Here is a 22,583-nt window from a genome sequence, read left to right as displayed (position 1 = left end):
CATAAAACCATTTGGCTCAGTATATCAGTTTTAGTAGCCTTTTCACTAGACCTAACAGAAATCCAGTGTGTTTACCAAATCTTATGAAAAGCGGGATCAACTAAATCTGAGACTATTTTGTACAGCCAATTTCCTTAATATCACAATGGTATATCAAGCCCACAATGCTATATTGAATCTTTTACAAGGGTGTAGAGACTGTAGTTTGTAAAATGATAGGAAAGTAGTCCCTCGTAGACAGTTTCAGCTGCCAGCAATCTTCATTAGTTCAATGCTATAAAGATGAAACCAACAAATAAAAAAAACTACCTTTATTTTCTTCTTCATCATCCATTACATATTTTAAACAGGGATGTATTTTATCAGACATTCAGGCAATTTTGATTTCATTAGTTTAGACAGGGAAAAAGCATATAAATGCAAACATTGTTGGCTTAACCTGAACATAACTGCATAACTTACTATTGATCAGTTGTGTGTTGCCAGGACATCTTCCTTAGCATTATAATGGAGTACTTAAAAATATTGCTAAATAGCAATGTCTAGATTCTGGTCTTTGCAGTAAAACAGGTTTTGTATTTTTTTCTTCAATCTTCAAGTCCATAATTGGATTAATATACACACTGTTTATGTGTAAGGATTTCAGATCGTATAAACACTGTACAGGCCAAAGAAACCCTTGAGAATGACACTGAACAGGTGTATAATAAGAAAGATACTGAATGTATTTACAAATATTATGGAGAAAGAAATTTGGTCAAATACTGCAAAGAAAATGTTCACATTAGGATAGCCAAGTTAACCGTCTACCTTCTCAGCTCAAATAAAAATAAAAAAATTCAGTCTCCTTGAGAGTTTAAGACATTATCAATAATACAAACAGTAGAGTGGAAACTTTTGACCAAGTCCCATAGTGTATGCTTTTATAGGCCAGGTTCAAGCTTTTAGATCAAGAATTTGCTGAAGTCATTAAGAGCAACAGTGACAAACAATGACCAGATTTGTACAATGTGTTAATGTGTGCACCTAATTTGAGACAATGCACTGCACTTTTGGCTGTTAAGAAAAAATAAATTACAAAACAATCCCTGTAAATGCAATAATGAATCCAAAGGTGTGCATTTATCAATTTAAATACACATTTAGAATGTTACCACAAGAGATTAAAATAAATAAGTATGCCAAAAGGCATGCACAGATAGACAAAAGTTATTAAAAGTTAGCTCTAGGAAGCTATCTTTAAAAGAAGACATACACAATTTGAATTTTGGTCAACATATCCGTCTGGCCATTTTCATTCCTTTATTCCATCTCTTCATGATACTGGCAGCTAAACATGACAAAAGCACACCTCTGTCATTATGGCTTTAAATGAAGCAGATCTGAAACAATGGAAAGGGCTGCCTTTTCTACTGAACAGCTAGTTTGTTCAGTATTCATAATACAGGCACTTCAAGGAGCTATGGGGCAAGTACCTGATCAATCTTATCAACTGTATTAGAAGAGCTGCAATATTTCACCAAAAACCAAGAAAATTCCAGAAATCCCCAGCAGTGATCAAGAACTACAGGCCAGCATTCATTCAAGGCAGTTTTAAATCCAACCCATTTCCACTTTCTCTCATAATCAGACACCAGTTTGTTACATGGCACATCCAGATTTTCACTTTTTAAAAGGTAGCCAATCAGCACTAGTTTTTGATAGGAGTTTTCAGATTTAAATTCCCATTCTCTAATTTATGTTCACAGTTACTTCCTTGTAGTGTGTGTCTTACAACCCCCCAAATATCTTTCTGTTGAAGTTTCAGCCTTGGTGTCAGACATAACTGGAAGCACAACTTGCATTGTACAAACATTTTGTATTTCTTAACAAGCACTATTGCCACTTGTACTACACTGCATCTTAGAGGCACAACAAAAGCAGATTTTGAAACCCAGATTTTACTGACAATGATTCAACCCCTTCCCCCCAGAAACCAAGCACTTAAGACTTTTGTCAGATGGCTCTTCATCTTGCTTCTGTCTCAGTACCACTGGGCAGTGACTGTACCATGTTTTCTGATAGGATTTAATGGTAACAATTTGAAAACGCAGTACCATCATTTTTTTTCAGCAATGCAGGAAAAAGAAATCAATGAAAAGAAATCTTAAAGCACGACTTATTTTAAATGCTTGGGTAGTTATGCTTTCATTTGCATTGTTCTCTTGGATATCAACTGCTTTCAATATGGCATCACAAAAACCTCAGCCATGCCAGGTTATTAAATATCTGGTCTTCAGCTATTACACCGCTAATGTTTTCTATGACAGTTTAGTTTTGCTGAAGAAAGAGCAGCATTTGTTTTTCATTGGTCCAGTATCTTAGCGGTCAAGTAAGTACTTGTGTTGACACAGCTTTAAAGCTTCCAGAAGAGATGATCCAAACTAATATATGAATGTCGAATAACCAAACCAAAGCATGTATGATGACCTTTTCACTGGAGGAGGGGTGCCAGAAAAATGTGTGGTCACTACAGAGATGACTTGTCACAAGATAGCAGATGAGCAAGTAAGTAATTCCCCATGGTCTGCCTTCCTCCAAAGTCATTTGTGGCGCTGAATGGTTTTCCTTTTCCTTCGCTTGAAAAAACAGCAGCACCTGAAATTGACATATAGAAACATCCATCATATGTACAGAAAAAATAATCCATGTTTAATAAGCTGAGATGCTATTCTAAATATAATTAAATAAATACAAAGTTAAGGATTTTTTTTTAAGCCAGCTGTGTTTGACTTTGACAAATATGATGTTGACTTTGACAAATATGATGTATGACAAATATCAACACATATACACAACATAGGATAGTAATTTACTACACACTGAGTAGGATCCAGACTAAGTTAGTAATGACTGAGATTAATGGGACTTAAATTAATCATGACTTACTTGTCTTGCTTATTGCAAAGGCATTTAGTAATGATTTAGTCTAGATTCTGCTCATTGGATGAAGTCAAACAGTATAAGTGGGAAGGATAGCATGGCCATCCCATTATTAAAATATTTTTGCATAGGAGTTTGTAAAAAAAATTCTTTTTAGATTTTGGACTGAAGTTATGGTTTTTGAGAGCTTATGAGAGCAATGTATGATCTAAAATTGGAAATGCATGGAGTTATATACAATTATACACAATTTCTCTTTATGTCCAGTAGTATTTGTTTGGCTTCTTTAATTGTGTCTAATGGCATCAATAGCATCAGCAAAACAGAATTATACTGTAGTATTACTGGATGACTGAACAGGAAAGGCAGTGTTAGCATATTGTTACCAATTAGTTTATCAGTAATGATGTTCATTCTTAGGGACTACCCAACTGTTACACCAAACAGACTAGGCAGTGTCCCCAAGTAAAGTGGCAGAGCAAAACCGAGAATTGGTTACTTACCGTGAAGGCGTCTTCCTGCTGCTGGATATGAGGACATCTTGTGAGTTATATTTCCTCTGCTGCACCAGGGGCAGGACTATGCATATTAACTTAGAAAGCTTAATTATGCCTGGGAAGGACAACCCCACTCAGGTCTGAACAGTCAAGTTGAGATAACAGAGAATATCAATTCAGAGATAAATTTAAGGAATAGAAGGCAGATTTTAAAAAGGCAGTTCCCGGTAGACCCGGATGGCCCAAGTGGGGGGGGGGGGGAGTTGGGAGAGATATCCTCATATCCAGCAGCAGGAAGAAGCTTACGTGGCAAGTAACCAGTGCTCTGTTCCTTGCTGCTGATAGAAGACATCTCGTGGGACATGCCACAGCTGATGAACCTGGGTGGGAAGTGTCCAGGACTACTGCAAGGGTGTACCTGCTGTAGTACTCTTCTACCAAATGCGGCTTCAGTGGAACATTGCGTGTCCATCTTGTAATGCCTTGTGAAGGTAGATGGAGCAGATCAGGTTGCTGCTTTACATATCTCAGACAGGGGAGCACTTGTAGAAAAAGACTATCATTGCTGCTGCCCTAATCGAATGAGCTGATATGGAGAGGCATTGGTATTTTTAATGGGTCATATGCCTGCGATATTCAAGCTTTGATCCTCTTGGCAACAGTGGTTGAGACCTTCTGGCCCATGGAAATAGGGAGATACAACTCAAACAAGGCATCTAAGGACTAGCACAGGTCAGTACGTTGGATGTAGGTCTTTAAGCATCATCCTACATCTAGCTTGTGCCATGCCCACTCTGACTGATATGAAGGCTTAGGGCAGAAAGAAGGCAGAAGAACGTCCTGGGATCTGTGAAAAACTGATGGTATCTTATGGATGAATGATAGATCAGAGATTAGTCTAAATGAGTCAGGTGAAAATATGCATAAGTGTTTGTTGACAGATAGGGCTCTGACACTCTTTTGGCGGAGGTGACTGCTACCAGGAATGCCAGTTTATAGAAGATGGAGTGGAAAAGATCTGATAGATTAGAAGTAGGGGCCTTGTACTGCCTGAAGAAAGGTGTAGAGATTCCATGTCGGGAACTGTACATCAGGTGGTGAAAGCAGCATAGCTCCTCTGAGAAAACATTTGAGGAAAGATTGTATGAGGTGCTGTTGACAGGTGTTAGAGGCTAAAAGTCCTGAGAGTGTTGCTGCTTGTTGCTTTAGTGTGTTCACTTTTAAACTCTTGTCCAAACCTTCCTGTAAGGGCAAGAAGTGCTTGCACATTTCCTTATTTCTGTAGTGCCAAGAATACTAATGCAAAAAATGCCCACCAGGTGGACTGTTATATCCTATTTGTGGAAACTTTCCTAGATGCCAATATGGTGTTCAAGACCTTGTGGAGTATCTGTGCTGTTTTAGGATGTTACACCAGTTTCCAGGCAGCCAAGTTTAAGCAGGCTGGATCGTGGTGAACGATCGGCACTTATTGTAGTAAGTCTGTTGAAACCAGCAGGAACCATGGGTGTGTTATGGCAAGATGGAGGATCTCTGAAAACCAGCACCTCCTTGGCCATTACGGAGACACTAGGATGACCTCCATCTGGTACAAATGAACTTTGTGAAGGAATCTGCTGATCAGGGTTAGGGTTCCTTTGCACAGGAAGCAAGTGAAGAATCATGGAACCTTGGTGTTCTTGGGTGCTGTGAAAAGGTCAACTTGTAGGCATCCAAAGTGTGCCATGATCAGGTTGAATACCCAATGGTTGAGGCATCATTCTGCTGGGTGAATTTCTGTCTGGCTGAGCCAATACGCTTTGGTGTTTAGAATGCCACTCACATGATGTGCCTACAGGGATGCCAGATGTGTTTCCACCCACTGGAGAAGTGTTGCTTCCCGGTGTAAGGAGTGTGACCTGGCTCCTCCTTGGTGAGTGATGTGCACTTTTGCTGTGACGTCCACATGGACCAGGACATATTTGCCTCTCAATAGGTGTTGAAAAGCCATCAATGCCAGGCGGATGGCCCTCAGCTCCAGCCAATTGATTCTGTGTTCCCTTTCCTTTGAGGACCATTTCCCCTGGGCTGAATGATAGAGGTAGTGGGCTCTCCAACCCAAAGGATGGCACTGGTCTTCATAATGGCTCTGGTTATTGATGATACACTCTTGTGTATTTAGGCCTAGTAATTTCTAGGAAGCTCACTCAATTAGTAAATTCAAATTTTGCCCAGATTTTCATTTCGTAAGCTTCAACTACCTATTGAAGAAGGTAGGTTTAACTTTCTGCATTTTCAAGCACATCATTGGGAATTTATTCCATCTTTAGTCTTAGGGTGGAAAAATGAGACCCAAGTTTTGGTCATACCTTGGGCACAACTTGAAAGCTAATATTTGACTCCCCACTAAAATCTTGGCAGGTGCTGGGTTCATTATTTGTTGATCTAGGTCATTACCAATGTTTAAAACCACAAGGCATATATGGAGAATTTTGGGTTCTAGACATGGTTTCAATCCTTTCCAGCATGAAAAGCTTACGTTGTGGGAGAATCCATTTGAAGACTGCTTGCAAATCTTTTTATTGGGCTAACTGGGCTTCCAACATCATCATTACACTAGATCAACTGATCTTTTCTGAACCTTTTGATACTTTGAGAGCCAATTTTTTATTTATCTTTAAATGCTAGCTGGCAGTTTATTGAACTAACACATTTACTATCACAGCTTTTTGGTCCTGGTGCTATTGCAGCTTCTGAAACTCCATTTCTATTATTAGTCCTAGGCCTGTAACCTTGCTCTAAACACATTGATAAGATTGATATTGATTATATCAGAGATCTTTGTAACAATGACCTTGAAAATCTTCTCTTACTAAAATCAATGGCAGGTTGTTTGGAAGGCAGCAAAACATGCCTTTTTAGATCTCAAAATGAGGTTAATACAGAAGAAACTTTTATTCTGAGTTTATTGGACACATCAGAGAATGCTTAACAGGGGATGGTAGTAGATTTCTAGCTGTTGGAGATGTAATTTGTATGTGGGTACACTTACGCTTATGGTTTGGTTTTGTCTGGTTATTGTGCTATTTTACCTTGAAGTCCATAAGGTTGTTAACAAGACACTTCAGCAATCATTGTCTGTCAAGGACATTCCTTCCATGTTTTGTTGGGGTACATCCCCAGCATATGGAAGGTAGCATTACATCAGGAATTGTGGATCCTTCATGCTTGGGGGTTGCCAAAAACCAAGAGCTCTTGCCTGTGGGTTTCCCAGGTGGGCCACTGTGTGAAACAGGATGCTGGACTAGATAGACCTTGGGCCTGATCCAGCAGGGCTTTTCTTATGTTCTTAAAAGGATATAGCACTTGAAGGACAAATTTACTCCTGAACTGCAACTCTGGATAACTGACATGTATTTCTTGTCAGCATTTGAACCCCTGCCCGCCTGAAAGGTAAAGAAGAGGAAATTTCAGATATCGGGTCAAATTTTAATGAATTATGGTTTGAAAACAAAATATATATATCCTTTGATGGTTGTTTTTTTTTTACCCCTTCCCTTTCTTTCTTTTTCTTGGTAGGTTGTAAATTATTATGTTAAAAGTTGTGCTTAAGGGATTTCTTTTTCTTTTCCACTTATACTCACACATATAATTGCTATCCTTGGATATATTATACGAACTGTTGTACTCTTATTGAAATAAAAAGAAACAAAGCGACTGGGTGGGTCCAGAAATTGGTTTCCTTGGGAAAGGCGGTTTGGAGTTGTCCACCAATTCAGGTACTGACTGAGATTTGAGGGGTACTAATAGTCTCATTTGAGATTTTAGCGGTATCACATTCTGAAAAGCGAGCAAGAACCACTGGAGTAGGCATAGGTGGAACCTGGCCAAATGTATCACATCCAGAGTTGCCACCATTAGCCCCAATAGTTGAACAAGAATTAGAAGCAGTACCCTGTTGCCTGGGAAATCAAACTAATTGTGGCCAGGGTCTTTTGAATGCGTTCTTGGGATAGGATTAACCTGGGGTAGGGTGGTGTCTCTTACTACCCCCAGATGGTGTAATTTCTTAGAGGGAGAGAGTTGGCTCCAACTGGCTGACTAGAAATCCATGACTGAACAGAACTTGAAGCAAAATGTTCCTTCGTGAATATGCTGGGTGCTGATGATAGACCGAAAAGTATGGCTTTGTATTGATAATGCCTGCCCACATATCTGAAGTGGAGGAATAGCCGACTGTCTAGATGAAATGGGATGTGGAGATAGGCCTCTGTCAGGTCTATGGAGGTATGGTGATCCAGGTGGTTCAAGGATTCTGCAACTGACCTCAGGGTCTATCTTGAATTTTTTGTGTCTGACAAATTTGTTGAGAAACTTGAGGTCCAGGACTGCTCTGAGGGAGCTGTCCCTTTTTGGCATGGTGAAGAGAATAGACTAAATCCCTTTGCCTTAGCTATTGAAGAGGCACTGGCTGTACTGCTACTATAGTTTCCATCTGGAAAGAAAAGAAAAAATGGATGGCCCATAGGAGGCCTGGATGCTTGATATGCGAGTGGAGCTCGCAAGATTCTGCTTGAGGGGAGAGAGGTGTACTCTATTCTGTACCCATGCTGAATGGTCTGAAGGACCCCCCTACCGCTGGTGGGGAATTCCCAGGCATGAAAGAATTGTGTTAAACTTTTAACAAAGTTTGTTTTAAGCATATGGGATACTCTGGTGGATTTTGAATCATCGACCAACCCTGAAGATGAAGCCCTGGAGGCTGTTGTAGATGAGTACATGGCTAGCGAAGAGGCTTCATGAACCCTCCTCAGGGATGACTATCTTTTTCTCAGAAGGATCCTGTAGGAGGACATCTCTATCCTTTGGAAGCACCGCACCCGATAGGAGGGCCTCTACCAGCCCATCAGTGGAGGCACTTTGAGAAGTTTTAGGCTTTCTTCAGAGAAACTGTAAAACTTATTAGCCAGTATACTAGGCTTCCTGGTTATGGCAGGCAATGCCCATTCCTGTTTCACTGTATCACTGAAAACTTCTAGAAAAGGAAACATATTTTTCCTGGTCTTTTTAGGACAAGTGCTCCCTTAGAATTAGATTGGTCCTCTTGGGAGGAGCCCAATTGGAAGCCCAGGGTGTGAATTGCCTTACTCAGCAGAGGGATCAAATCAGGATTAAAGCATGTCTGAGAGGTGGGAAATGATTCAGTATGTAACTGAGCCCCTGGTGGCGCAGTGGTAAAACTGCCGCCCTGTAACCAGAAGGTTGCAAGTTCGATCCTGACCAGGGGCTCAAGGTTGACTCAGCCTTCCATCCTTCTGAGGTCGGTAAAATGAGTGAGTACCCAGAATGTTGGGGGCAATATGCTAAATCATTGTAAACCGCTTAGAGAGCTCTGGCTATAAAGCGGTATATAAATGTAAGTGCTATTGCTATTGCTATGTTCATCATCTGACCATTCACCTTCCTCTCTAGTGTACTCTTTGAGATCCTGGTCCCCTTGGAGTGGTTGTTCTTGAGGAGGGACCATCCCAACATTGTCCAGGTTTTGTGGCACTTGCCCAAGGGGAAAAGATAAACAATGTGTACTGAGATCTCTTAAATCAAGCAAACAAGGAACAATAAGATTGCTACCATACTATGCACTAACCATGCAATTAAGTGTATGCAACAACGGGATCCAGTATAATCAAAGATATTCTCAATCTAAGGTAAGACAAAACATAACAATTGGTAATCATATCAATGAAACTAAATATGTCACATTAGAGAAATGCTGAAGTCCATTGTATGGAGAGTAATATAGTCTGTAATAAATGGTAACCCCCGTTTCGATGTTAGTTTTTATCAAGTGGAGAACAGTCTTCGAAGAGTGACAACACTGGTCCAAATGCTCAAAAATCCAATCTTAATATGTACAAAGCTACCTTATTAGAATCTTACAAGAACATGGTTCTTGATTAGTGAATTTTCCAGAAGTAGTAGATGTGGCTGTCTATATTAAAATTGAATTTTGGAGCATTTGGACCAGTGTTGTCACTTTTTGAAGACTGTTCTCCAACATCGAAATGGAGCTCACCGGGTCACCATTGCGGATGTGTGGACTTGTTTGGTATGGACTATATTATTCTCCACACAATGGACTTCAGCATTCTTCTAATGTGAAATATTTAGTTTCATTTATGTGATTTCCAATTGTTATGTTCTGTCTTATCTTAGAATGAAAATATCTTTAATTATAAAACTATACTGGATCAAGTTGTTGCATACTCTTTATTGCAAGGTTAGTGCATAGTATGGTGAGGATTTTATGTTACTTGCCAAGTGGAACATGCCGATCAGGTGCCTCATATCCTGAAATCTGAGGAATGAGAGGAGGAATGCTTATTTTTTGAGGATTTCTCTTTACACTTGCTTTTCTTTTTAGATTTTCTGGCTTTCTGAGGATAAGGATGATGGACCCCTCCTTCGCTCTTTACTCCTTTCTCCCTTGATGACCTGGACTTCTGGAGAGAGATTTCTCCAGCAAATCTTTAAACCAGGCCTGCCATACTAGTGGTACTGTTTAGAAAGTACCTGAAGGGAGGGAGGACATCCCCAATAAGGTCAACCAGTTCAGAGACATCCATTGGGGCTGGTATATTTGGCCCTTGGTTGTCTGCTTGTGACTCACCTTCTGAAGGTGGCGTTGGCAGCCCAGCCCCTGCACCGTCACACCTGCCTGCTCCATTTTCGCACCCTCTTCTGGCCTGGTCAGCATGACCTGTGTGGCCTATTGAAGGCAGCTGAGGCCACACATTCTCCTCCTGCCTTTCCAAGGAGGCCCACTTTCTCTAATGGCAAGCAGGAACTAATCATGGCCTCCACAGTTCCAATCAAAGATGGTTTCTGAGCCAGCCAGTGGGGTGATGGTAGCACTGAGAAGGGGTCTTCACATTCCATGGCACCCACGGTGAGATATGAGCAACTTCCCTGGTTCCCGGGCAGGTTAGGGAAAGTTTGAGTTGTCTTCCTACATCCTTGGGCCTGGCGAGCCTCACAGCCTGGTGGTGAGAAGCGGGACGGCTCTTCCCCCAAGTCCTCAGTGTGCCCAGTGGTTAGAATGGCCCTCAATGATGAGGGCTTTGTGGCACTTGGCATGCTGCTGGTGTACCTCCTTGGATGATAATGTTGCTTTGATTGCCCCTAGGACCGAAGATGTTCTGGATCCTGGGACCATTCTGTATTGAATGCCCCCCCCCCTTTTCTTAAGATAAGCAAGGAAAGAGGATATAGCTGTAAGGAAACATAGAATTGGAAAGCAACAAGAAAGATTAGGTCTAAGAGGTGAGAGAGAAGGCTTTTACAGGAAAGAGGGGAAGGCTGTATCTGGAGCAGATGCAGGACTATCAGAACTGGGTGGGGTTATCCTTCCCAGGCATATTTAAGCTTTCTATGTTAACTTGCATAGTCCTGGCTCTGGAGGAGCAGCAGAAGTCTAACCCATGAGATGTCCTCTTTCAGCAGCAGGGAAGCGTATATTTGCTTAGAACACATCTTTGGCCTTTCTGAAAATATCTACAACATTTTGAAATCTACTGTAACCATATTCAGTAAAGATTAAAATACCAAAACATGAAAATGAACAATGTTTCAATCAATTTCAAATGCCCACTTAACTAGAAATGCAGTTGCTGCTTTCTGAAACCTTGCAAAGTTAGACTGTGGTAGATCTCTTTTGGAAGGACCTGCCAGTAAGAGTGTGTCTGTGACCAATAAGGCTTTCCATGTGTGGTCAACACCACCAGACCAAATTGTACCTGCACTTCTGAAGAACTTAATGGAAATAAGTGTTCACTAAGCATGAAGCCCCAAACTATTTAGGGCTTTATAACTGTAGGTAGCTAAGCTTGGTGTTTCAAGATAGGTTTATGGTGGCCACTAATCCTTTAGGACTCAATCCTCAGCATTCTACACTGGCTGAAGCTTCCAAAGATTTCCCAGGGGTGGTCTGATGCAGAGAACACAGAGCTTGCATGCATATATGCTGGATGTATACAAGCTTGCATGCATATATGATGGTATTCATCCTTCATAAAGTTTCAAAGTTGTTGTATTTAGGGCAGTTGGTGAAAAGAACTATGAACCCACCACCTTAAAATCTAAATACCAAGGCCAAGTTTTAGGAGACCAAGTTATTAAATGACAAGCACATGGGGCAAAGATTTCAATGAGCAATCTACTATCCTCAGGATTCTAAGGACACACAGATATTAACACTTCCATTTGTCTTGGATACAGTTTAAGCCTGTTTGAACAGTCACAGAAATCAAGCTGTGTAGTACAAGGCAAGAGAGCTCCCAAGATAAGAAGGCAAAATCCTGTTCTTTTTCCCACCAGTCACACAGGAACTAGCTATGGGCACATCAAGCAAAACAAGGGCTATGTAATGCAGAAAGGGTCAGTGCAGATCTAGCACAAACTGTACTTTGGAGACTGGCCACAGCATTGTGCACTCCAACAGCTTGCCCCCAATCACTTAACGATGGTTAAGGAACAGGCTCAAAATTCTTTGCCCCAGGATCACAGAAGGGCATGTTTCGCAACCCAAACACCTAATACTGCAACCCAAATATTCTGAATAAAAGTAAAATACTGCATAGTGAAGAAAATAAAGTCAAGAACAAAATCCTTCAATCTTAAAAAAACTATCTGCATTTCCTTTGGGCAAGTACACATTTCAGGATACATTATAAACTATTTTGGCTGCCTCAAATGTATCTCCACACAACTGAAAAATCAGTAGCAGCCAAGTGGCATGTCCTTCACAAAGTGGTCACTAGAGGGCCTCGCCTTCATATGTACTGCACACACAGTTGCTATTTACAGGTGTCCTACTGTAGCTATTCTCTCTAAGGCAGAAATTTCAAATCTGTAAATGGAGAACAGATGCACACTCATAGCTGCTACGTGTATTGTTATTTATAGCCTACATGAATGTATTTTGTCAGTATACTAAAGACTATAAAATGTCTTAATAAGAAACTACTGTGCAAGAAGAATCATTTTCAGAGCTTTTGTTATAACAGCACTTTCTAAGAGCCAAAAGACAACACATTTATTTATCCTACATTTGTTTTCTCTTTTGAAACAGCCACCATCAAGGCTCTAAACTGGATTGTAGTTTCGCAAGCAACTTCAGGGGCAATTTGGGGTGGGAAAAACTGCCTGCCCTTACAGTCTGAACCTGGATTAGGCCTCCTGCAGCAACTATTTCTAAAAGATACCAAGATGGTAGAAATAATTATGTGTCTAATGCATCACCTAGTTTGACCTTCCTAGAAAATATATGAGCTAAAGGGAGCATACATCTATTGCAGCTGTCCTGTACGATTAATGGATCTACAACTGTTACCAACCTGTAAAGGAAATTGTCAAATCTTGTTCAGTTTGAGAACCAAGACAAAGGCATGGAAAGGAAATCCCTCCTTCCCTCGACTTCCCTAACTGTGACCCTTCCACTTCCAAGATAGGTCTGTACTTCAGAATTTCCAAGTTCTATTTCATGGGTGATTCAGTCTCATTGCTTATAGTAACTTTGACTTCAGCTCTCAACTTATCCTCATAAGTATATTCTTCTCTTTTAAGCTCATCAAGTTATCCCAGCATAATCTGGCACCTTCTTGGAAGAGAGGGGTTGCCTGCCATATTCCTATCAGATTAACTTTTCATAAAATGGTGTTTCTATACATTGGAATGACATTATTATTATTATTTTTACATTTATATCCCGCTCTTCCTCCAAGGAGCCCAGAGCGGTGTACTACATACTTAAATTTCTCCTCACAACAACCCTGTGAAGTAGGTTAGGCTGAGAGCGAAGTGACTGGCCCAGAGTCACCCAGCTAGTAACATGGCTGAATGGGGATTTGAACTCTGGTCTCCCCAGTCCTAGACCAGCACTCTAACCACTACACCACGCTGACTGAATGAGACATCAGCATGATAGCAGGAAGTATGAACACATGGAAGATCCAAGATCCAAGAGTTCCATGCATCAATGTGAAGAACACTGAAGAACCACGTGTTCTGCACATTAATGCATGGATCAAGTAGTAGGGGATAAAAGCCTCTGCTTTAAGTTTCCTGCACTGCTCAGTGCAGGAAACAGCTATAGATCCTCTATAGGTGCTGTAGCAGTTTGTAGGCAGACTGTTCTACTCTGTAACCTTTGTAGGCAGGTTGCTCCACTGTCAAAGAGTTCTTACACTTCTGAAGTTCTTCTGACTATATAACCTTGATCTGCTTCCTTATAATTTCAGCACATTTGTTCTACTCCTGACCTCAGGAGAACCAGGACAAGTCTGCTCTGTCTATACCAGACCTGCTCAACTTAAGCCCCCCAGATGTTGTTGGACTACAACTCCCATAATCCCCAGCCACAGTGGCTAATAGCCAGGGATTATGTGAGTTGTAGGCCGACATCCGCAGGAGGGCTGAAATTGAACAGGGATTCTCAACGTGTGTGTCTCCAGATGTAATTGGACTTCGACTCCCATAATTCCGAACCAAAGGCCACTGGGGCTGGGGATTATGGGAGTTGGTCTAACATCTGGGGACCCACACATTGAGAAATCCTGATCTATACTATGACAGTCCTTCAGCTAATTAAAGACAGCTATCATATCTTGCCTTAGTCTTTTCCTCTCCAGGCTACATATACTTTCCTCTCATACATATATTTTCCTCTCCAGGCTACATATACTTAGCTCCTTCAACCTTTCCTCATAAGACTTCGTTTCCAGATCTTGGTTTGTTGCTGTCCTCCTTAAAATGAAGGGCCCAGAACTGGACATAGTATTCCAGGTTTGGCCAGCACAGAACAGAGTGGAATTAATATTTCTCATGATCTAGACACTATAAATGCTGCAGCCTCAAACTGCATTCGCTCTTTTAGTAGCTGTTTTACACTACTGGCTCATGTTTAAACTGTTTTAGAGAATGTTTTATGACATCTTCTATGATTTCTTGTGCAACACAGCCAGCTGCTGCACAACACATTCCACAATCTCATGTGTGTCTCAGAAAATGATTTCTGCTAGCAGTTGTACAACACTGAACGGTACCACAAACCACACAGAGGCACAATTTAGGCTCATTCTACCATATGTGGTGGAGTTGTGGAAAAGCTCAACAGTTTTGGAAACAAATTCATATGAAAATTGAACAAATCATAGAAGTTAAGATTCCCTTCTTCCAGAAATTTTTCTTTTAAGTATGATAAAACCTTATATTCCTGCCAAATTAAACAAATTGTGTTTATATATTATTACAGTGGCTAGGATTATATATGCTTCTAACTGGCATATTTTGGAAATCCCTTAAACGATTGGTTTTTGAAAGTGTGGGACTATGCTTCAATTTTGGAAGTCTCGGCTTATGTACTTGGTATATCTACGGAATCATTCATTTCTGTTTGGGAACCCTTTGTAAATTATAATATCCGTTATGGTCCCATTTTCTTTGTTCCCATTTTCTGGATTTGACTTACAGTGTTCTCGATATGTAACTTTCAAGAAGCTGATCAGATTTTACAACTTTAAGAGTCTGAATTTCTTTTGCTTTATCTTGCTCTAGATATCTTTTCTTTACTGATGTAATTAATTAGAAAAATGAGGTTTTTCATTATGAAAAATGATTGGTTTTATATTGTCTTTATGGTGATTTGTCTCTGTCTCCTTTGGTTTACTTCTTAATAAAAATTCTTATTTAAAACAAAGAGGCACAATTTTCACTCATTATGCAAGCACTAGTCTGTTTTGTCCAAACACCAAGCTAGGAAAGCTGGACAAGTAAGTACCTCCACCCATTAGAAAAATCTATCATTTAGTTTCAATGTCAAAACTGGCCTATGGTAAAACAGCAAAATAAGAGCAGATTGTAAAGTGATCCTTGGCAGAGATGAACACAATACTGCATAAAATGGTGACTCTGAGATGAGCAATTGTTCACGATTAAGCTATCAATTAGTTAATCATCACCAGTGACTAATGGTTTAGTAAATAGATGCGCAAACTGCTCTAATATAATGTCAATTGAAATAATTTATGTTAAGATATTATAGAAAGTTAGAATTCCTGAAATGTTTCCCTTTGAAAAGGCACACTCTTAGGTAAAACAACTGTACAGAAATACTGATATTAATTAGAAGTATTAGAGAAGAGTACACAAAAACTACATCACTTCAAAACAAGCAAGAATTGAAGCAGGCAAAAGTGCTCCTCAATAGCTAGTAATTTCTCTCATGTTAAAAAAATAGTATGAACCATTAAAATCTTTTGTACTAGTTTTCCAATTATACTTTGCTCTTTAGTTTTTAAAATGCTCTGGAGTCATTTCTGCCTGCCTGTACTTTAGAACTCACCACATGTTCAACACTTTCTGGCAGCTAATACAAAGAAAATACAAGGGGGAGAGAAAATCAGAATTGCTATACATTGAAAGAGAGCTAAATTTACATCATATATAATACAATATTGAAGTAGTTACCATGACAGCAATACTATAATTTGCAAACATCATGAAATTTATCTGAACAGTATAAAGCACACACGTTTGCTTCCTTAAATGTTGTGCTATTTCTATTCCATATGTAGCTTGTAGCCTGAAGGCCTTCCCAAACTGTTTATAGTTTGTCTGGGAAACTATATAAAGCTGTTGCTTATGTGTTCCAGAAAATACAAGGTTTCTTCCATAAATTTCCAATATGGACATGATTCTTTCAGACAGCTTCTATGACTGATGTTCCCAATGTATTCCAATAGGTATCTTTATTAAGGGAATATTCAATTCCTTTATAAACCACCTCAAGCAAGTTATACTGCAGTGAATAAAAGTAAATTGACCTTTGTAGCAGTCACTGCAATGTAGTTTGTGGAGCTAGTTTATACAAAGACTGACTATTCCTTCAATTAAGATGCGTATTAAAAACATTCATATCAATTAAGATGCGTGTCTGTCTCTTCTTCACATTGGTTGTGACTCTGTGTGTGTTCCTTGTGGAACTCCATGAAGGAGCACCTGCTTTGCATGCAGAAGTTTCAAGGTTCAATCTCTAGTATCTACAAGATAGGGCTGGAAAATCTGTCTGAAACTCTGAATTGGCCACTGCCAATTCGTACAGACAGTACTGAGCTAAACGGACCAAGGGTCTGACTCAATATGAGGCAGCTTCCTGCCTATGCAATTATTCCCAAGTGGCTTCTTGATCTTCTTGTTCAATACCAGACAACATATTCCACATGATTATTCCATGCTCTGAGGCAAATTGATACTCACTGGAGTCAGCGAAGTCTTACTTCAACCCCTCCACCCCCCACCCTGAGACATTCAGATCTCAAGTAAGTGTACAGAAATCAAGGGCTAAATGGGGAGGCACACACAGACCATTCCCTTTGGAACTTACCAATTGCAGTTAAGAATTTTAAAACTCCCACTGAAAATCACAGTTGAAAAGAAAGGTATATAGAATACCAGCAAGAACTCGACATCACATACTATAGTATCAACAAGGGATTAAAGACAACACGTACTTTGTTTCATCCATTACTTCTACTTCCGTAGGGGCTGTGATAGGTGCATTTGAACGGCCTGCCGTAGGATCATCAGTGTTCAACTCGCCATTTGTAGAACTTACAACCTGCAATTACAAGCATTTCAAGAAGTTATACAAATACTAAGTGCCCATATTTAGTGCCTATAGTTTCATAGTATACCAAAGAGCTATGAATTAGTATATTAACATGTTATTTTCCTGTCCAAGTCTCATGCATTTCTATTACTAATCTTTCTCCAACTGCTTGTAGAAAGCCATCTACAACGTTAATTGTTGAAGAAATAAAGAGACACTACATGAAAAGAGACTACCATATTTGTATTTACTACAGTGTTGCATAAGTAGCAACAGGTGTGATTACAAACAGAAACATCTTCTAATCAGCTATGATAGTTGTCTACATAAACTACGCTGCAACACTGAAAAAATAGAGGATTGCTACAAAGCATGGCTGTTACTTTATAAGTAAAATTCTATAAAATGTGTACAGCACATGAGAATTATCTGGAAGTGCAATGTTAGTTTGCACTATGAGTATCTTATTAAGAGTAATTTCAAGTGATACTTGCCCAGGAAAAGTGTAAAGAAAAAGGAAGAATTTATATAGCAAGCACTTCACTGCTCTAGAAGTCTTTTCTGCACCAGACCAAGTGTAGGCTAAGCAACAAAAGGTATAATATTCTATCATTCTTCAAAACCTTTGGTTTACTTGTCATATGTTTCACTGTATGACTAAAGACCTGAAAATAACTTGTATGGGGTGAGGTGGGGGTGGGATCAATTACAAGCAGATCTTAACATACACCTTTCTTGTTCCTTACAAAACAGTTCCACACAGTAAGCAACTTAATAGCTATACACAGAGCATATCATTACTCCTTTCACACCTCATTACCTCTACACAAAATTCTACTAGTATCTTGTAAATACAAGAAAGTTGGCATCATGCATCTAACATGTTAATAGCTTACTTTTCTGGAGACTGACTCCTGCAGGCAACAACATGCTTAGTCTAGATGTTGAAGCAACCCTTCAGGATCAGTTTCTAAATAAACCGTCACTAGAATTTGAGAATTTAAGTGCAACACATTCACATGTATTCTAAATATGTTTAAGGTCAACGTACCAGACATACTATTTGAACAAATATGAATTATGCTAGAGCAGGAATAACCAACTAGGGCTTCTCAGAACCAGCAAGTCCAACTTTTTTTTTTTTTTTTAATGATTGGGAAGCCTCAGATCGGCAACCTACAGAAGGCATTAAGATTTCTGGATAATTTGCTAGAGTTAAAACATACACAACTTAAAGACCTTTTATAACTCCTTCAATTTACTGCAACAAGGGCACTGTGAAAGAGACAATTCAGCAGTGCTGTTCAGCTGACATTTTCAGAAACTAAGACAAACTTTTGTAGAACAGGGATGTAGGAGGAGAGCTAATGAAAAACTAACAATGAATGGTATGTTGCAGTCTGAAACAAGAGAAAAAAAGGACTGCAAAAGGACTGCAAAAAGGACATTCTTTTTAAATATTTCATATCGACTAGTCAAACATTCTTAGATAACCAGCTAATCTCTTTCCACAACCTGAATCATCATCATCATATTTTTATACCGCCTAATATGTACATCTCTAGGTGATACATCATACATTTTCTTTAATGGAATCTGCAGCTATGGAAGAAAATTAATAGGGAAAATTTTCCTAAAGCATAATATACTTTGAGGAATTTAAAAAGACCACATCATCATTACCAACAGATTGCCTTGGTTTTTTCCTCTTTCTCCTTGAACCTACATAAATTGGACAGATGAGCAGAGAACTATTTCGACTCTAGATCAAGGTTAAAGCTTTCCATTTCAAAATGCTGCTCTCAGTTGCTTTATAAACTTAATAATGTAAGCCAATATCCTTGATGTAGGAAATGATTTTTGAAGCAACAGTACATATTGTTCATCCATTTACAAGAATTAATACAAAAAAACATACACCTTTTCTTATTACTGAGAAACTTTGGGAATTCAGTGTGTACGGACAGTATTTTTAAATGTTAAGAAGAAAGTGAGATACAGGTTTTTTAAAAATTGAAGCATATCTAATTGTAGCTAATATCCGTGTTGAGGTGCACCATGCTACCCTATTATTTTGATGTCCCCATCCCCATCTCTGTGCTTAGCAATACTGCTCTCCAGTGGATAAAGGCCTACTTTGATAGGGCTGTACTGCATAAGGAGATTATTAAAGTGGGGCAGCCAACAGCCCCTCGCACAGCATCTTTCACACAGCATTTGTTGTGGAAGAAATAAGTTAGTGTATATGTATGGGCTATTAAAGTCAAGGAAGGCAGAAATGAAGGAATGTGCCTCATTTGCCCAAACAGGAGGTTGCTTACCTGTTCTTTGAGTGGCCATTTGTCCGTTCACACTGATGGGCTCTTGCGCCTATGCTGAAGTTCCATCAGGAACCTTTCGCAGCTCTTTCCCCTCTGCTACATTATGGCAGTAACTCTGCCCCCTTGCTAGTGTCGCAGCAGCATTACCTCTCAGTTCATGTGTCTGCAGATCTGTTCCCTGATCTGAAACGAGACTGTAGTGGGGAGGAAGGATGTGTGTGTGTGTGGGGGGGTGTCTCTGCCCTTGTACACACCGATGAGCACATCACAAGCTTACATACCTGGAGACAGGAAACAGTCACTGGAAGATGGAATTCAGCATGGCTTGCCCAAATGCCGCACCTTGACATCCAGGGCATAGTGTGATATGAAGGGATTCAGAGTCGCACATGTAGCCGCCTGGCAAACAGACTCCAGGGGAAGGTTGTTGTCAAGGTTGCAATCGCCCATGTGGAATGAGTATGGATTGTGGCAGGTAAAGGTTTCTTAGAGAGCTGGTATGCCAAGGAAATAGCTTCCACAACCCATCTAGAGAAGGTTTGAGGAATAGAATGATAAACCAAAATGTTTTTGTCATAGGATATTAAGAGGTATGGCACTTTCCTCAGGTTAGCAGTCCAACAAACATAGAAAGCTGACGAATGCCCCACATCGAGGCAGTGGAAATGTCTCTTTGCTTGAGAGGTTGGGGGAGGGGGGAAGGACAGGTAGTGAGATTGACCAAGGCCTGTGAAAAGTGGAAACCACTTTTGGCAAAATGTCTGTCTGGGCAGAGTTGTACCTTGTCCTGATGGAAGACCAAGTATGGAGAGTCAACCCAGAGCACCCTAAAGCTTACTCATCCTGCGTGCAGAGGTGATGGGGACTACAAAAACTGTTTTCCAGGTGAGAAGGTGAAAATCACATGTGGCTAGGGGTTCAAGTGGCATATGCCAGTGCAGAGACCCCTATGGTATAGCCATGTAAGTATGAGCCAAACCCTTTAAAAAACGCTGGACTGCAAGGTCCTGAAATGGAGATGGTTTGCCAACAATGGTCATATAGAATGTAACAGCAGCCAGATATACTCTTAAGTGAGGGTATAGTGACTGAGGTTTTCAGATATAGGAGATAGGATCATAAGTTTGAGACTGTAATGGTACATAGGAAAATAGGAAGCTGCCCTATACCGAGTCAGACCATTGGTCCATCTAACTCAATATTGTCTACACAGACTGGCAGTGGATTCTTGAAGGTTGCAGGCAGGAGTCTCTCTCAGCTCTATCTTGGATATGCCAAGGAGGCAACTTGGAACCTCAAATGCTCTTCCCATAGCGGCTCCATCCCCTAAGGAGAATATCTTACATTGCTCACATATGTAGTCTCCCATTCACATGCAACCAGGAAGGACCCTACTTAGCAAAGGGGACAGGTCATGCTTGCTACCATAAGACCAACTCTTGTGGTAGCAAAAATTGTGTCAAAGTACCACCCTATTTGAGGATGGAGGCCTACAAAACGCCTCCATTTACATTTGTATGTCTTTCTGATTGAAGGGTTTCCTGAAAGCCTGGAAGAGTTCTCTTAGCGGAGGATGAATAATCAAAGAAGGTGCCATGCTGTGAAACTGAGAGCAGTCTCCCTGGTTCCTGTGCTAGCACATGGGGAAGTCAAAATAGGTGGTACCAGTCTCCCATTGCCACCTGCGAGCACAGTTGGGGAAACCACAGTCTCCTGAGCCACCACAGGGCTATCAGAATAGAAGTTACACATTCTTGCTTTAGTTTTTTGAGCACCCTTGGTAGGACAGGAATCTGTGGGAATATGTACAGGTATGAGGACCACCAGTCCATCGCAAAGGTGTCTCCTCAATGAGTAGTTGCCTAGACTCCGCTCTCGAGCACAAGTGAGGACATTGGTGATTTGTCTGTGAAGTGAAGAAGTCTATTTCCAGTGCCCCATTGATGGAACAGATCTAGCTGCCATTCGTGAAATCCTATCAATCTTCTGCAGAGTATATTGGCTTGTGTGTTTGTCTGGCTTTGGATACAGATCATCCAAAGGACCATTCGGTGATGAAGGGCTTAGTTCCATAATCTCATGGAGAGACTGAATAGGGACCTAGATCCTGTGCCACCCTGGTGATTCACATAGGCTTTGGTGGTCGTATTGTCAGTATGAATCTGAACCTAGCAGTTCCAGAGATGCGGCAGGAAGCCTTTGATCACTTTCAAGATTGCCAAAAGTTCCAGGTAATGGATGTGACAGGTTGCTTCTGAGTGGGACCAAAGCCCACTGATCTACAACATAGAGAAGCAGGCTCCCCAGCCCAATTTGAAGGAGTCTGTCATGACGGTCCTGATAGGAAGTTGGGGAGTGAACAGAGTTCTCCTCTCCAGGTGATGTGAGTGGGTCCACCAGACGAGGGAGTTCTGAACCATCAAGGAAAGGACTAAGGACTTTGACTGAGGATCAAGTTGGGGGTTGAAATGCTGCATAAGCCAGCATTGCAGTATGCACATTTTCAATGGTGCATTGGGTAACATTGAAGTGATGGATGCCATGAGCCCCAGCATCTTCTGGATCCTCCTGGCCAAATGTTAAGAGCATCGAGTCAGGACAGAGGCAAGTTCTCTGATGGCACAGATCCTATCACTTGGCAGTTAGGCATGTGCTGTTCCTGTGGCAGCATTCCTCTATCTAAGAAGGGACCCTATTTCTCCCCAAAGAAGTGGCTGTACCATCCCATGCATGTCTGGTAATTTGCAGTTTTTAATTGTAGGGTAGAGTAAACTCTTTGACTGATAGAGCCCAGTTTTCTGGCTTCATGGTGGATTGGGGTCAACAGGGCTAAAAGTTTTGACCATGATTGCACTGCCTCAATGACTATTGAGTTGGGCACTGGGTGTTTTTGGAGGAAAGCGCAATTGTCATGTCCAGCAATGGGTTTGAGCATCTGTTGAGGACTGGGTCTTCCTCAGGTTTAGTTTATTGTCTGGCCTGTATACCTAGTGAAATAATCATTTAGAGCACCTTTTCCGAGTGTGAATACACATCTTCTGTGGGAGACTCTGGTTTGGGCTCAGGAATACCCTCCAGAGGGAATGTATGTGTACTCACATCAGAGTGATCATACTCTGAGTCTGAATCTGAAACATTATCCTGATCTGCTACAAGGAGATCTCAAACTAAGTCCTGTATTGGGTTTGGTGCAGTATT

The 22,583-nt window shown here is 40.6% G+C and overlaps 1 protein-coding gene across 11 annotated transcripts in view; it reads right to left on the bottom strand.

Annotated features, from left to right (window-relative positions):
* Positions 1–296: 296 nt before the first annotated feature.
* The window catches only part of CSNK1G3 (casein kinase 1 gamma 3), a 110,611-nt gene continuing 88,324 nt past the window's right edge, over positions 297–22,583 (bottom strand). For 8 of the 11 annotated variants that reach the window (XM_053294212.1, XM_053294203.1, XM_053294202.1 and 5 more), the window contains 3 exons: positions 16,967–17,073; positions 15,799–15,822; positions 297–2,637 (listed from right to left, as the gene is read on the bottom strand). In XM_053294212.1, the coding sequence (XP_053150187.1) occupies positions 2,583–2,637; positions 15,799–15,822; positions 16,967–17,073 (186 nt within the window). In that variant the 3' untranslated portion in view covers positions 297–2,582. Of the gene's footprint in view, positions 2,638–15,794; positions 15,823–16,966; positions 17,074–22,583 lie in introns of those variants that run through there. The other 3 variants (XM_053294213.1, XM_053294208.1, XM_053294209.1) reach the window with 2 other exon arrangements.

Source organism: Hemicordylus capensis, chromosome 2 (genome assembly GCF_027244095.1).
Source record: "Hemicordylus capensis ecotype Gifberg chromosome 2, rHemCap1.1.pri, whole genome shotgun sequence".
Classification (NCBI taxonomy): domain Eukaryota; kingdom Metazoa; phylum Chordata; class Lepidosauria; order Squamata; family Cordylidae; genus Hemicordylus; species Hemicordylus capensis.
This window is presented reverse-complemented; position numbering and strand designations above follow the sequence as displayed.